The 16,646-nt window shown below is 31.8% G+C and overlaps 1 protein-coding gene and 1 pseudogene across 3 annotated transcripts; one reads left to right on the top strand and one right to left on the bottom strand.

Annotated features, from left to right (window-relative positions):
• The first annotated feature begins 1,572 nt into the window (after positions 1–1,572).
• On the top strand, positions 1,573–3,826 carry LOC131628239 (serine carboxypeptidase-like 48; annotated as a pseudogene).
• An 897-nt stretch (positions 3,827–4,723) lies between these two features.
• Positions 4,724–15,876, bottom strand: LOC131628238 (putative inactive glutathione hydrolase 4). 3 transcript variants are annotated; one of them, XM_058899101.1, is made up of 5 exons: positions 14,516–15,876; positions 14,160–14,424; positions 13,946–14,083; positions 13,696–13,876; positions 4,724–5,119 (listed from the first exon to the last, which is right to left on the bottom strand). In XM_058899101.1, exons 1-5 carry the CDS (start codon positions 14,857–14,859, stop codon positions 5,064–5,066), a joined length of 984 nt encoding a protein of 327 aa, XP_058755084.1. In that variant the 5' UTR covers positions 14,860–15,876; the 3' UTR covers positions 4,724–5,063. The 3 variants fall into 3 exon arrangements, with proteins under 3 accessions (XP_058755084.1, XP_058755083.1, XP_058755085.1); XM_058899100.1 differs by lacking the exon at positions 4,724–5,119 and having other exon boundaries at positions 13,474–13,876; positions 14,516–15,283; positions 15,642–15,871; XM_058899102.1 differs by lacking the exon at positions 4,724–5,119 and having other exon boundaries at positions 13,474–13,876; positions 14,516–14,583; positions 14,824–15,868.
• Between the last annotated feature and the right edge of the window lie 770 nt (positions 15,877–16,646).

Genomic DNA, 16,646 nt, shown 5'->3' with positions numbered 1-16,646 from the left:
TGTAATTAGATACATAATTATAATTGGTTGAAAGTGTAAAACTATTTTACACTAAGGATTTCTTTTCTCTTAAAATAATTACTATTATGGTTAGTTGTGATGAATTCAACATGAATTTTTTTTACAGTGACCATATGCATAACACTGAATACATGAATCACTTATACTTATATGTTTTGTATTTGTAATTCATGAATCTGATAATCAAGTTCAGTAAATTCAGAAATTAAGATAGTTATAAATATAAATTCTTTCTATAAAATTTAATTAGAATTTCTTTATTGACATTATTAGCATTTTAATATCCATTATGATCGATACTATAAATATCTTTCAATTAATTACAGTAAAATTGAATGCTCCACCATGTTAAGGTAAAATTCGTTATCAATACCAGATTTTCTAGATAACAACAAAGAAATTTGAAAATTGAATGTCACAGTAATGGTAAAAAAAACTTTTTTTTAAAGGACAATTATTTCTTAAAATAATATATAGTCGGTTTGATAAATAGTAAAAATTATAAAACATGTTTAGAAATTTTTTATAAAAATTTCAATTTATTTTAAGAAATTCATGAATAAATAAGTACTTCTATTATGTCAAAATATGTTGTATAGAGAAATGATATATATTTTATATAAATGGCCAAACTACTATTTTCATAAAATTATTTTTTATTTTTTAATAAATATCATTATTTTTTACATTTTAATTTTAATTTTTAATTTAAAATATTTAATTTTAATAAATTATTTATTATTATTTGTATTTGTTTTTTAATTTTTGTTTATTTATATCATACTTTATAAAAATAAGTAAATTATAGGATATTTATTTCGAATAGGAATTCACTCTAAAAATACATATTATGATATATATTAGGATTAACTCATGATATATTATCTAGATTGATACAAAATATGATATAATTAGTAATTGAAGGATTTGAATTATATATAAATTGCATATATTAATTATTTAATATATCTAAAAAATGAATTGTGATATGGGATAAAATCATATTATATTAGAAAATATAATTTATGAAAATATTTACTAATTCAGTAGTTAAAAAATGGATGTTCTTGGTTTATATATCGATTTATCAAACTTTTTTTATATATAGTTCATTCTAGAAGAATAATATAGTTGGTAAATGAGGGAGTAAGAATCTGGAATTAGAGTCAATAGTCAACTATTGCCGAATACTATACTACAACAAAATTCAAATTAAATAGTATCGATCGAATTTTACAATTTTATAATTATAATAATAAAACCAAATTAACCGTAAACTTAACCGTTTCAAAACTCTACTATAAAATCACTATCATTGCCTCATTTTTTCCACAAACAATTTTCAAACAACATGGGATTCTCCAAAACCTGTCTGTCTCTTTTCTTGTTCTTCATTTCATTTTCTTTATCATGTGCAACTTCTCGCATCACACTTCAACAACGTTTTCCATCAACATCAAAATTTTCGTCAAATCAACGAGCTGAACAGCTTATAAGAAGCTTCAACTTATTCCCAAAGCATTCAGCTAATATACATGGTGAATACTCTATCGATGATTTCGTCCCAGGAAAGATAGTAGAGAAGTCGTTTTCGTTTCTCGCTAGTTCTAATGGAACTTCTATTGAAGACCTCGGTCACCATGCTGGATACTATTCGCTTCCTCGTTCCAAATCTGCAAGGTAGTATTATTAAACATATTTTGATTGTGATATACAAACATGGTGTAATTTTTGCTTCTTCGCCGAATTGTAGGATGTTCTATTTTTTCTTTGAATCAAGAAGTGGTGCTAAGGATGCACCAGTTGTGATATGGTTGACTGGAGGTCCAGGTTGTGCTAGTGAACTAGCTTTGTTTTATGAGAATGGTCCTTTTCAAATTGCCAATGATTTGTCTCTTTCATGGAATGATTATGGTTGGGACAAGGTAATTATAACATTTATTATGTTGTTCTAGACACATTTATGTTTAGAGTCATACCAAAACTAAAGACATTGGTTAACAAGTAGAATCAAGCTGTTACACCAAATGTGTTTTTTTATTGACTAAAGTGTTTTCTGATTTTGTAGGGATCAAATATTATTTTTGTTGACCAACCCATTGGGACTGGTTTCAGTTACAGCTCAGATGAAAATGATATTCCTACTGATGAAACTGGTGTTAGCAATGATTTGTACGCCTTCTTGCAGGTATATCAAATATATTTTTTCTTGTAAGTAATTTAGAAGCATTAATGTGTATTAATTATGAGATCAACTTGAGTTTTTTTTTTTTCTTTCAAATTATTGCAGGCATTTTTCAAGGAACATCCTGAATTGGTTAAGAATGATTTTTATATTACCGGAGAATCCTATGCCGGACACTATATTCCAGCACTTGCATCCCGGGTTCAGAAAGGAAACAAAAACAAAGAAGGAATTGCTATAAACTTCAAGGTCTCTTACAATATCCTAATAATATATTATGAATTTATGAACAAGATTTTTAAACTTCTAATGCCTTAAATCAACATTTTGATGTTTCTGTTGTTGTTTTAACAATTTTTTTCTCATGTTTTGGTTCATATACAATAACAGGGTATTGCTATTGGTAATGGATTGACGAATCCAAGAATTCAGTATCAAGCATACACTCAATTTGCAGTTGATAACAAATTGATTACAAAGGAAGATCAAGCTGAAATCGACCAGTTAGTCCCATCTTGTGTGGATGCCACAAAAACTTGCGGTACAAGATTCTTTACACTCTTAGCACAAAAAGTAAACTGGAATATATATATTGTTTCTCTATGATATTAATTTGTTATAGTTTCTGTTTGATTTGTCAGAGAGTGAAGGTGGAGGAGATAGTTGCATTACAGCCTTAGATCAATGTCAGCAGATATTTTCCAGCATTCTTTCCATTGCTGGCAACATTAACGTAAGTAATCATAACCGAACAAAATTCAAGTTATATCAAGTAAAACTCAAGTTATACTTTAACGAAATTGGTATAACGTAAATTTCAGTACTATGACATCAGAAAGCAATGTGAAGGAGAATTGTGCTATGATTTCTCAAATCTGGAGACACTTTTTAATAAGAAGACAGTTAGGGATGCGTTAGGTGTCGGGGACATAGAGTTTGTTTCATGCAGTAATGCAGTGCATAGTGCATTGAATCAAGATTCGATGTTAAACTATGATGTAGATATTCCAGCACTTCTTGAGGATGGAATTAAAGTTCTTATATATGTTGGCGAATTTGATCTTATTTGCAATTGGCTTGGTGAGTGATATATCATAGCATTATAGTACATTTTATATATGTCATACATTGTTATGCTAATTTGCTATCATATGGCAGGGAATTCAAATTGGGTTCATGCCATGGAATGGTCAGGTCAAAAACAGTTTGTTGCATCCAAAACAGCTCAATTTTTGGTTGATGGCACACAAGCAGGATTGTTGAATAGCTATGGACCTCTCTCTTTTCTAAAGGTTAGTTTATAGTTTGTATTATACTTGGTCTTGACATTGTTGAATTCATTTTTGGTTAGTTATATTTATGTGTTGTGTAACAGGTGAATGATGCTGGACATTTGGTTCCTATGGATCAACCTAAAGCTTCACTACAGATGTTGGTTAACTGGATGCAAGGGAACCTGAACGGGACGAAAATTTAATCTCTTTTTTATGTAATATTTGGTGGGTGAAAATTATATTCTTGCCCACACATTTTGGTTCTACGTTTACTTGTTTGCAAGCAAGTATTGTATCTGGAATTTCTTCCTTTATTCTAAGTGTTACAACACAATAAATCAAAATATAAGCATTGAATTCAAGTATATTTATTTTGTATAACATTCATATTGTATTGAAAGATTCAACTACGTCCGCACGGGTTCTGGTGTGGTACGCGCATTTGTTTTTAAAATATAAAGAAAATGAAATAAGACAAAATTGTTGAATCAAAAGTGTTTATTATTTTTAAATAGATAATAAATCGGTGGTTATAATTTTATTCAAATATAAAAATATTTGATTTAACAAAAAAATAATAAATATTATTTTTGTTTTGATATTATTTATAAAAATATTTGAATCAATAGTAAACTTAGTCCAGTTTATAAAAAAATCTTGTTTAAAAATATTTGAATCAACAATAAATTTTTTTATGTATATGAAAATATTTGAATCAATAATAAAATTTTAAACATGATATTTTAGTGTTTTAAAGAGTAAAATTATGGATTTATATTTTTTTCTTTCTCATGACTATGTTTGCACCAATTTATAGTTGCATTTTATTTTTTTTGTGAGAATAATACTTAGTAGAATCGGTTTATTTTCTATTCAACACAAAAGCTAGAACAAAGAAAATGATGAACTGAAATATTTTCTCTTTCTTTAATTAGGTATTTATTAGTTTTTTCTCTGGTTATACATACTTAGTGATGACAGTTTAAAAATTCAATGGAATACTTATAACATACTTACAAATGTTAAATAATAGATAAATAAATAAATAAAAGTACAATTATTAGAACTTTTTTATATACAATAGCTCTTGTTGAAGAGTAACATCACTAAACTATATGTGTACTGTACTTTAAAAATGTAATTAGTATGTTAAGCTTCTTATAAGGAACTTTCACAGAAAATGCATAGCATGTTAAGCTTGTTGTGCTTCAAGATTGAGTATTATTGAAGGAAAGATTGAAACCTTATATATCTAATAATCTAAGCCTTCTATTAACCCTTCTAGTATCATATACATCAGTAAAAATATGAGATGAAGACTTTTACTAAACATAAACATACAATTTGCAATTACACATCAAGCCAACCGTCATTTCTTCAAACTCCAATCACACATCAAAGTGCTTTTTGGAGCTTGGTAACAAAACCTGAAACCTCTGTCCTAGTCAGAAAATAAATTTGCTTTACACACTATAATTTACCTCCAATGTTCATTTGAAAGTACAGAAGAAAACTCCTCTTCTGATTGTGTTAATGGTATTCTCCATCCAAGACACTCATGTAAGGTTGTCTTAAGAGCAGAATTAATCGGCATTCCGATCCTTAATTGAGCTACCAACGTGAAAATACCACCCCCTTTCTGATAATCATGTTAGAAAGCATATGATTAACCAATCAAACCATCACATATCAATAGCATAAGAAAAAACATAGACAATATGAAACCATTCACAGTTTTTTTATTAAAAAACCCCTTTTGTCATCAGACAATACACCTAACAGAGATAAAAAAACACCAAATGGTTTCTCAATGCCTTTTAGCATAGTAAAAAACAGGACAAGGGAACTTGAGTTACTTTTTAGAAATATATTGAGCCTCTTTGTCAATCATACAATATAATAAAGCAAAATGAGATTTTTGGCAATTTTGACAAATGTCACAATTCTAGAGAGCTTACTATATTTATTATTTCTAAATTAGGAAATCTTACTATAATTGTTAATTTAATAATTCAATTTTTAAAAAAATTATTATATATTTACTTAGGTCTTATCATTATTATTTATAATTAATAATTAATAATTAATTATCAGCCTATTTAATTTATAGATTTTTTATAATAATTATAGACCATTTATTTTCTCCAAATTTTTTTCACGTGAACCAACTCATTTTCACAATTCATCAGTTCCAATGCTTCCAACATAATAGACTTTTACGCTAAATCAATTCAGTTTTCCATTTCCAACAATTTTCATGCCTTTTGATATTTCTTTCACATATTAATCAAAATATTCATTGATTCAAATTCAAACAAGGCTTTTGAATTTTCCTCCTACATTAAAATACAAACTTTTTGAATTCTAACATATTCCTATATAAACCTTAGAGAGAAATCCCATTTTAGAGCCATTTTTTTTTTTTTTTTTTGAATCAAGGGATATATTATTAATTCAAAAAACAGTCTAATTACAAGGTGATCCAAGATCCAACCATCCAAAATAACCACCAATACAAGTTAACACATTAAGGTAGCTATTTGCTTTCTTAATTTGGGTGAATTCCACCCTCTATATATAACTTTCTCTATGATTCTATTAGCAATATCTATACTATTGCTTCTATGTGTATTTCCTCTAAAAATTATATCATTCCTATAGTGCCACACTTCATAAACTGTCTCGGCTAGAGCAATCTTTAGGACTCTAAACCGCCACCCTTTCTTACCAATCATACGAATGAGCCAGTCAATCTCCATGGACCAAGGTTGAGGATCGTGTTTAATGCCCAGCCAGTGGAGTACATGATTCCAGATCCCCTTCGCAACACTGCAGCCAAACATAAGGTGATCATGAGTCTCATCATCAGCATTACACAAACTGCACACACGATCAGTGATGAAGCCCAGTTTTCTCAGTCTATCCTTCGTGCTTAATCTTCCATGGCATGCCATCCAAGTGAGGGTGATAGCTCTAGGTCTCGCACAGTTATCCTGAATTAAGTAACGCCAAGGCACCCTGTCAGCCTCCATCATCTTGACATACACACTATGCATACAAAATTTCCTCTTTTGAATCATGAGATCCCATGTAGGCTGCAAATTAGGAAGCTGCTCTCTCAGTCTCAGAATTTTCTTTATCACCCATGAGCAGCTATTCCTAATATCCACCTCCATTAATGTTTCCTTCTTTAGGTAATGAGTATGCACCCATTTGACCCACAGGTTATCAGCCTTTAAACTCAGATTCCACAAGCATTTCAACAGAGCTACATCATTCCAAAGAGAAAGGTTAAAAATGTTCATACCTCCCATGTTCTTTGGCTTGCAGACTGACTCCCAAGCAATGGGACTTTTCTTGCTGACAATTGCTTTCCCAGTCCAAACAAAGCTTCTACAAATCCCATCTATCTTCCTTATGACTGTCTTTGGAAGGGGAAGACAATGCATCCAAAATTGTGCAATAGCAGTGGTAGTGGTTCTGACAAGCTGGATTCTACCTGCCATACTCAAAAGTCTAGAGGACCAGTGATTCACCTTAGCCAGAATTTTGTCAATGAGTGGAAGATAGTGTTTTATATTCAGTTTTCTTGTGGTTAGAGGAACTCCTAGATATCTAAATGGGAGCTTCCCTTCTTCAAAGGATGTGAGTGCAGTAATTCTCCTCTTTGTATGATCATCCACTCCACCAAAGAACACTTTACATTTCCTTGGATTCACAATCAGCCCAGTTGTGTCAGCAAAAGTATGCAAGCTATTCATCATTATTTCCACAGACTCAAACTCTCCCCTACAAAACATGAGCACATCATCTGCAAATGAGAGATGTGTGATCCCCAATTTTTTACACTTTGGATGGTGCTTGAAATTTGGATCCTTTTGCATTTTGGTCATCAATCTGTTCAGGTACTCCATCATTACCACAAAGAGGAGTGGAGATATGGGGTCTCCTTGCCTCACTCCTCTTTTTGCCTGCATCTCAGTGGTTAGGCTGCCATTGACCCTGAATCTATAAGTGACTGTCCTCACCACAATCATAAGCCAGTTGACAAACCTACAAGGTATTCCCAATTCTTTCAAAACAGTTTCCAAGGCATGCCAGTCAACCATGTCATAGGCCTTTTGAAGGTCTAATTGTATCATTGCCCTTGGAGCTCCACCTTTTCTACTATAGCCTTTGATCAATTCATAAGCTAGCATGATATGATGATGAATAATCTGTCCAGGGATGAAAGCTGCTTGTGATAGGTGGATAACACTTTTTAACACTTTGCCAAGCCTATTTGTGAGAATCTTTGAGATGATTTTGTAAAAGGTTGTGCAGCCTGCAATAGGCCTATAATCTTTGATATTCCTTGTCTCTTTGGTCTTTGGCACCAGTGTAACCACAGTTTGATTAAATGGCAAGAAAAGTCTCTCATGTTCAAAGAACTCCTGCACTGCCATAACCACATCTGCCTTGATGATATGCCAACATGATTTGAAGAACTTAGCTCCATAGCCATCCACACCAGGAGACTTCAAATCACCAATACCTTTTAGGGCATTCTCAATCTCAGTAATTGTAACCTTATTTACAAGGCTCTCTCTCTGATCCTGATCAAGTTGGCTACCAGCTCTGAGTGCTTCAATGTCCACCTGGTGGAGTCCTGTGTTTTCCTTCCCCATAAGATTCTGATAGAAACCATGGACCTCCTGAGTAATATCCTCTTGAGTAGTGAGGATAGCACCATCCTCTCTTTGAACAGTATTTATTCTTTGGGCACCCTGTTTGGCTTTAAGGCAGGCATGGAAATAAGCATTATTTCCATCTCCTAGCCTTATCCAGTCAATTTTAGTCCTTTGCTGAAGCATAGTTTCCTCCATCTCATTCCAATAAAGAACTTCTTCAGTCCTGCTCTTGACCAAGGCAATAGTGGTGGGATCCATATTGTGGTTTCTAAGCTGCTCATAGGCCTGGTCCAGCAAATCTCTAGCCTTAATCTTGTTATTCTGAATATCATTAGTGTGCTTCTGCAGCTTCAGTAGCTCAGGTTTCAACCTCTCCAATTTGAACCAAAGTTTCTGCATAGGAGGGCCCCTAGCAGGCAGATTCCAGCTTCTTTCCACACAATCAGCATAGCCTCTAGTTTCAACCCAGCAATTATTGAATCTAAATTGTTTCTTACCCCTAGGTTCTGTAGGCATTTGCAGGTACAAGATTGCATGATCTGAGACATGAGGGGGAAGGATGGTAAGTGTAGCTTGATGGTAAGTGTGGAACCAGTCAGCATTAGCCAATAGCCTATCAATCCGAGAGTAGATGGGGTTATTAGCTTGCTTATTTGTCCATGTGTAAAATTCACCTTTGCTATCCATTTCTCCTAGCCCTGTGTTCTCCACCATGACATGAAGATCATCATATTCTGATTCAGTTACTATATTACCACCAACTCTATCTTGGCTTGACATCACATTATTAAAATCACCAACAGTACACCAAGGTCCAGTTTGACTCTTATGAATATCCTCAAGATCCTTCCACAGTTTCTTTCTTTGTGCCAAATCATTATGTGCATAAATGGCAGTCAACCAATAGTTAAAACTTCCATCAAGAGCATATACACCACAATGTATAAACTGGCTCGAGCTACTAACATACCTCACACTTACTTTGTTAGGATTCCATTCAACCCACAATCTACCATTACCATGATGACTATAGTTGTCAATGTAGTCTCCTTTGAATCCTAGTTTATTTCGTATCATAGATGCTTTATTCTCCTTTACTCTAGTTTCAATAAGTACAATGATATCAGGCTGTAGCTTTAGGAGATGGGAGCTAACCTCCCTAAGCTTACCAGCTTTGTTCAGCCCCCTTATGTTCCAAGCAGCTAACATGGGCCTCTATCAAAAGGATTTTGGGAGCCATTCAAAGCTTCCAAAGCTCCAAAACCATTAACACTCTGAACACTATCAGCAAGAGTAGCTTGAATGACCTTACCTCTATCTCTAGCTGCTTTACTCACGGGTGTCCATAGCCCTTCATCTTCCTCTTGTTTCTTTGAATTATCATGTTCAGCTGGTTTGTCACTTGTCACTGGTCGTGTAATCTCTGGTTGTCTTTGTCCTGGCATGTCAGCTTCACTCTTTTTCTTCTTTGGTTGCCAGACCTTTTGTTGTACATTTGTATCACATTGGTGTCCTATCTTCTGGCATCGCTCACAGAATTTAGGTCGCCACTCATACTCAATAGCCTGCTTTCTTTTTCTACCTTCATTATCAGTGATGGTAATTTCATCAAGCAGCTTCTGTGTGATATCAATTTCGACCAGAATTCTAGCATATGACACTCTCAACTTGTGAGTAGTACACTCATCAGTAACCAATGGTATACCAATAGCGCTACCTATCTTGTTCAAGCTTGTTGCTCCCCATAGATGCAGTGGCAGTTGTGGTAATTTGATCCATATAGGGAGAGTGCGAAGCAGGTCCGTCTTGAGGTTGAAATCAGGCCTCCATTCTCTCAACAACATCGGAATGTTGCGAATAGTATATGGACCTCGCATAAGCACTGCATCCATATCATCATGTGTCTTGAAACGAAGGATAAAATATCCATCATCATGGTAGAAGAGATCTGGTAATTGGATGAAGTTCCATGCCTTCATCATGAAACTCTTCAGTGCGTGCATACTCAGATCCTCTCCTAACATATACAAGATCAAAGCATTCTCCCAAAACCGTAATTCCGATTCAACATCAGCTTCATCAATGACGATGTCAACTTCTCCATTCACAATGGTTGGTGGAACATACGCCATGGCTCTTCCCTTCGCCGGGTTACGATTACCGCTAATGACATCAATCCACAGTTTTCTTGGTTCTTCATTCCCCTTCTTTTCTGGTTTCAATTTGTTGATTTCATCTTCTTTTCTTGAGGTATCTCGAATAGTCGCTTCTGGTTCGTTTGCAGGTTCAGTTGCAGGTTCTTCTGTATCCTTCACCGGTGGCGCCGCCGGTGTTAGGGGGGTAACAGTCGCCGGAGACACCCGTTTTGGTGGCCGTCCCCGAGTTCTCCGAGACCCCGATGGCATTGCAAACGATCTATTTTTTAAAACCCATTTTAGAGCCATTTCTTTAATACATATTGGTTTTTTTTTTTAAGTTCATAAACTTTTAAAGTTTTTGAACAACAGAGGTAAAGTTTGATTCTTGATTATTTCTGTGTTTTAGAGATCTAATCATGTTGAGTTTTTTCTGAAAATCCAGTAAATCCAGGTTGTCTCTCTTTTTCACTCTGTTTCAGATCTGCCGAAGGGTTATGCTGTGGAATTCGTCGTCGCCCGAAGTTTGTGGTGTTTAGGTGGTTTCGCAATTGGATGAAATTGAAAAGGTTTGGGTTGGGTGTTTGGTTGGGCAATTGTTAGTAGATATTGATTTTCTGAATCATGTATAAAATATTTGACATTGGTAAGGGGAAGGATATCAAAGGTTGTTGTTATAAGTATGTGATGTTTCTTAAGTTCACATCATTGGTTGCTTTTTTGATTTTTTCGGGAGATAACTTTTTGATTATTAAAATTTTTCAGATTTAAAAATGTTTGATTTTGTGTGTGTAAACCGTGAAGAATCTGAGAGGAGATGATAGTTCGATTAATGGTGGGTTCCATAACATTACTGATAGCAATGTTCAGTTACTTTGAGACTTGAAGATGAAGATTGTTCATTTTTTTTAATAGATGTATTCCAATTTAAAAAAATAAAAACGAAATTTTATTTTATTTTTTAATACATGTATTTCATTATTACTATTATTACCATTATATTTAAAATCCACAATAATCCATCCTTAGCTTTATTGTCGTTACGATGTAGATATACCTCCATCTTATTACATTTATCATTTCAATATTTATACTAATTACTATTATATTTAAAATCCACAATAATTCATCCTTAGCTTTATTGTCGTTACGATGTAGATATACCTCCATCTTATTACATTTATCATTTCAATATTTATACTAATTTTAGTATTAAAATTTTAATGTTATTATTAATGTTTATTATTATTAATATTTATTTTTATTTTTATTATGTTCCAAAAATCTAATTAAACAATAATTTTTTATCATTTTTTGTGTGTCAAGTTATTTACTTTGTATTAAATTGAAATAGATCTTTGTATCTTATCTTTTTACTTCGGTTATTTTAATATTATCCCTTTCTTTATATTCAAAGTTTTTTTTTTCTTTTGACCATTACATAGAAACTTAGTTTAACTGACATATTTATTCTTTTAAACCTATAACCAAAGTATGAATTTAGAGCAATAATTAAATAATTTATTAAATTTAATATTATTTTGAGAATTTGAAATTTGTTTAACATAAAATTTACTTTGCATCAAAAGTAAATTTTATCTTATTAAAAAATAAATAAAATAATATATAATAATTTGTATCTATAAATAAAATAAATAAAATAATACATAAATTTATTACTATAAAATTTGATATTGTAGAATTTGGACAATTTATATTCTCTTACTATATTTAATAAAGATCAATAAATTAATTTGATATATTTTATTATATTCAATTTTTTATCTTCTAATATCGTAAGAGTCATTTTTCATTTGGGTTAGTAAAATATTTTAGAGGCTAATGTAGTTTGACATTTTTGTTTTTGTTTTAGTGAATGAGATGATATAATTTTATTACATAAACCATATATTATTATATATTATTATTGAATAGATTCATATTAAAACGGGTTTTAGTTTATAACTAAAATACAACTTAATATTTATGGCATATTTAAATTTAATATTAGAAATATTTACATTGAAATTGCATATAATTATATACCTATGCAAATTGTATTTATACAAAAAATTACTATAAATATTTAATTTAGACATGAGACAATTATGATGTATGAAAAACGCAACTTTCTTACGAAACACACAAATTTGTCATTCTTTTTGTTCAATTTATTTTATTATATATTAAATAAAAGATCTATTTTATACATTTTTTACGGGTCAATACTACTTAAAATAAACATGCCCTAGGGACCAGGACTACTTAATTTTTTGTTATTTAATTTATTTTTTCTACTAAAATAGATAATACATACGAGCCGAGACTACTTAATTTGTATTTCTAATTTTATTAAATTAACACAATTTCCCTTTAAAAATTAATAAAATAATTCTACACTATACAATTAATTCATATTTGGATCACAAGCACAAATTGACATATTTTTATTTATTATTTTTAATAGTATATTTTTTATCTATATTTTTTTAATCATTACTCTAACATAATTATTTACTACTTATAATAACGTTGCGCGACCCACCGTCCTCCAAATAGATTTGATGTTTTTTTTATCTTTTGATTTCCTTCTTTAGCAAGTTTTTCCAGTATCAATACATATTTATTAAACTCTTTTATGTAATTTAAAAATTTATACTATATTTTTAATTATTATTTAATAGATTACTCATATTTAATTTTATGGGAGACATTTAAAACATTAATTAATTAATTCAATTATATAAAAGAGAATAAGTTACAAATATGAAAAAGTTTACTGTTGATACAATTATTATTATAAACTGTAATAAGTTATAAATATTTTTATAAACGGGAAAAATCAATTGATGATACAATTATTTTTATAAACGGGAATAAGTTGCAAATATTTTTATAAGCGGAAAAAGGCAACTATTGATACAATTATTTAACGAGTTAATTTTTTTTTTTTTAAATTTACACAAATTATTAATAAATTAGAAATGCCCAAATTATTTTATAATTTACAAAATAAATTAGTTAAGTAAACTTTTTTATATATATTATTAATAACAATGACATTTTATCTATATAATAGTAATTTAATTATAAGCAAAATTTATAAATTATAAGTGTTTTTAAAATAAATTTTTTTACTTAGAAAATATTTAACCCGTGCCTCGCACGGGTCTAAGTACTAGTATAGTTTATTTTCTTTGAGAAATACTTGAATATGAAGAAAAAAAGTAACAATTGTTAATTCTAATGAGAGAAAACAACTTTGTAAATCTAGCGGTTTTCGTGGCTGTTGCATGGTCCCGTAGCAATAGACGATCTGTTTTCATTTCGAAATGTCTATGAATTGTCTCAAAAGCCTGCAGGAAAACCACCTTTTCTAGGATCACTTACTGCCACAAGCTTTCCAATACCTTTGTTTCTTCCTGGATGCTCAGAAATGTCTGAAACTATAAGTTGGCATATTGTCCCACCGACAAGTCCCTGTAGGACATGGCCCTTTCGTCTAAGGGATGCTCTGATATTATCAGAAAGTTTAAAGTGGTCGCCATTCACAGTTGTCCAATTCTCGTAATCAACCACATTAGGTATCAGCTGCACAAATTAGCCATGTGAGAAGTGACTTTTCCGACTCATGTCATACAAAAATTTAAGATTATATACCTGATAATAGACCCTTGGAGCTGTTACAGAAGAAAACGGATCCATTCCTTTGACAAAATGATTTAAAAGAACCTCTGAAGTTGCAGCAATGATCCTAATTCCCCCACTTGCACCTACTACTGCTTTCACTTTCCCATCCTGTAATACAAAATCTAAATACTTCAAAATAATGACCATAGAATTTCATAACCAATTATTTTTAAATGTGAAGAACCTTGAGGGCAATAATTGGCGTCATAGATGATAATGGTCGCTTCCCCGGCGCGATGAAATTGGCAGGAGCTGGTGCTGGAACATCTTTGGAAGCATTCACAGGCATGAAAAAATCATTCATCTCATTGTTTAACACTATTCCTGTACTTGGTGAAAGAATCTTTGCACCAAAATACTCATTTACGGTAGCAGACATGGAAACAGCATTTCTCTCAGAGTTTATTATGCTTAAATGGCTTGTACCATGATCCTTTATCTGATTCCACCTATAAATAAAGAGGGAATTAAGCTTCTATACACGATTATTGTAACTAATTTGTAGTTAATTAAGTGAATGAGGAAGATCAAGAAGCTTACTTGCCACCATAATGACTGGAACTATAAGTCCTATTATCATTGATGTCTATTCTCAGCACTCGGGCGAACTTAGTAGAAAGCATATCAGAAAGAACTTTAGTTATGTTTACAAAATCAGGATCGCCAAGATTCATTCTAACAACAAATACATGTTTCAAAGCCTCGATTTCTCTATGGATCCCCAATGCACCAGAAAGTCCCGAAGGAAATTCATATTGTGCTAGAATGTTCAGCAGTTGTAGTAACAGAAAAATTGTATTGGCGAAGCCCTTTTTCATCACCACAAAGAACATAACAAATAGACTTACCAGCATCAAAGGAGGTCCACCAGAAGGAGGAGGCATGCCAAGGATCTTTAATCCAAGAAAATCTATAGATATAGGTTCCTTTTGTTTAGCAGTGTAAGTTTTGAGATCTTTTATAGTCAATATCCCTCCGGCTTTTTGAACATTTTTAACTAACTTAATGCCAATTCTTCCACCATACAAAACTTGTGGACCAAACTTTGAAATTGATCTGAGTTTTTGCTAGTTTCTTATTGTAGCATATTTCACGTAAGATTAAACAACCATGTTTAAATAGATTAGTTTATTCATTCATATTAAATATTATATTACATATACAAATGACTTTTTTTTGCTAGATGAGTACCTGAGCATTAGTTTCAAAAGATGATTTAGCACCAGAAGTATTTGAACATGTTTTCACACCCAAGTGGAAAATATGTTTACAACAACTCAAAATATTACTGCCAAAACTATAAGGTCACTGAAAATGAATTCAAACAAAAATCATAGCATGTCACTATAGTATACCATTTATCTACAGTGTCGCACTAACATGATTAAGGAATTCGAATACAACCAATTTACTCTATTACAACAAAATCATTCAAAAGCATACTATGAATAATCAATCAGAAAGCAATAGTTAGGGAAAACAATGGAAGACCAAATTCAAATAGCACTAACATGATTAGGGAAATCCAATACACACATTCTATACAGCTAAATCATTCAAAAGTATACTAAGGATAACCAACCTGAAAGCAATAGCTATATCATTTTCAAAATTAGGGTTTATGGAAAAAATGCATTATTAACAAAACCTAAATTGAAAAAGTCACACAAAAACCATTTAAAATCTTATCACCACCACACTCGCCGCCGGAAACACGTTGCTACCACCACAGATCTACCACTGTCAAACCATCCACCTCTGTAAAATTAACAGAAATATCATAGCCGCGTCGGAGTTTTGCAGATCTAAGAAAAGAAGGATAAAAAGTACAAACCTAAACTTTGTGTTCATTTCATCTGGAGTTTCTTTCATAACCCAATATCTATGTTGAAAATTTTTTATTTGTATATCTTTGTAAAATCTCCCAGAATCCTGTAGTCTTTGTTGAAAAAAAGTAAGAGAGAACAAAGAAGAATAGGAAGAGAGAGCCAGACGAAGAGAGAAGAAAAAAAGAAGATGAAGAGAGAAGCAGCATATGAGAAAAGAAAGAAGAGGAAGAGAGAGAATATGTTGGAGAAAGCATAAGAAAAACTGACATTGGAAAAAGAGAAGAGGGGAAAATTTTAATTGGCTAGGTTGGTTTGAAACTAAATAGAACGACGTGAAGGCCAAAAGGGAAATGATTGTTAGACGCTGGCCTTAGGATCTAGAGGGGGGGTGAATAGATCGTTCACAGTTTTACGGAGTTAAACAACTTTTCAGCGGAAGTGATTCTGAATCGACTCGCGTCTACTCCGAACCACTATCGAAACGATTGTATTTGTGTTTAAAACCAGTCAAGACCTTGAGGTAAGTGATAAGAGAATACGTTTCAGAATCAAAGCGTTGCTCTTATTGAAAATCAGATTAACTTCTTGTATGATGGACAATGTTTGCAATGCAGTAAAGTGATTGAAACAAATTTGCAAACACTTGGTGATAATGATCAAATTGACGGTGATTCAATATGTGATGGATTGTGATGTTTATATAAGTTCTTAATTCACAATCTTAACACTCGAATCGTTGATCAATTTGCTATTATAACCAAATATGAACAGAACGTAAATGAAAAAGTAAAAGCGACAAGAACACGATATTTGTTTAGGCAGTTCGTCGATCGTCCTCGCTA

This window comes from Vicia villosa, unplaced genomic scaffold (genome assembly GCF_029867415.1).
Source record: "Vicia villosa cultivar HV-30 ecotype Madison, WI unplaced genomic scaffold, Vvil1.0 ctg.000436F_1_1, whole genome shotgun sequence".
Lineage (NCBI taxonomy): Eukaryota > Viridiplantae > Streptophyta > Magnoliopsida > Fabales > Fabaceae > Vicia > Vicia villosa.
This window is presented reverse-complemented; position numbering and strand designations above follow the sequence as displayed.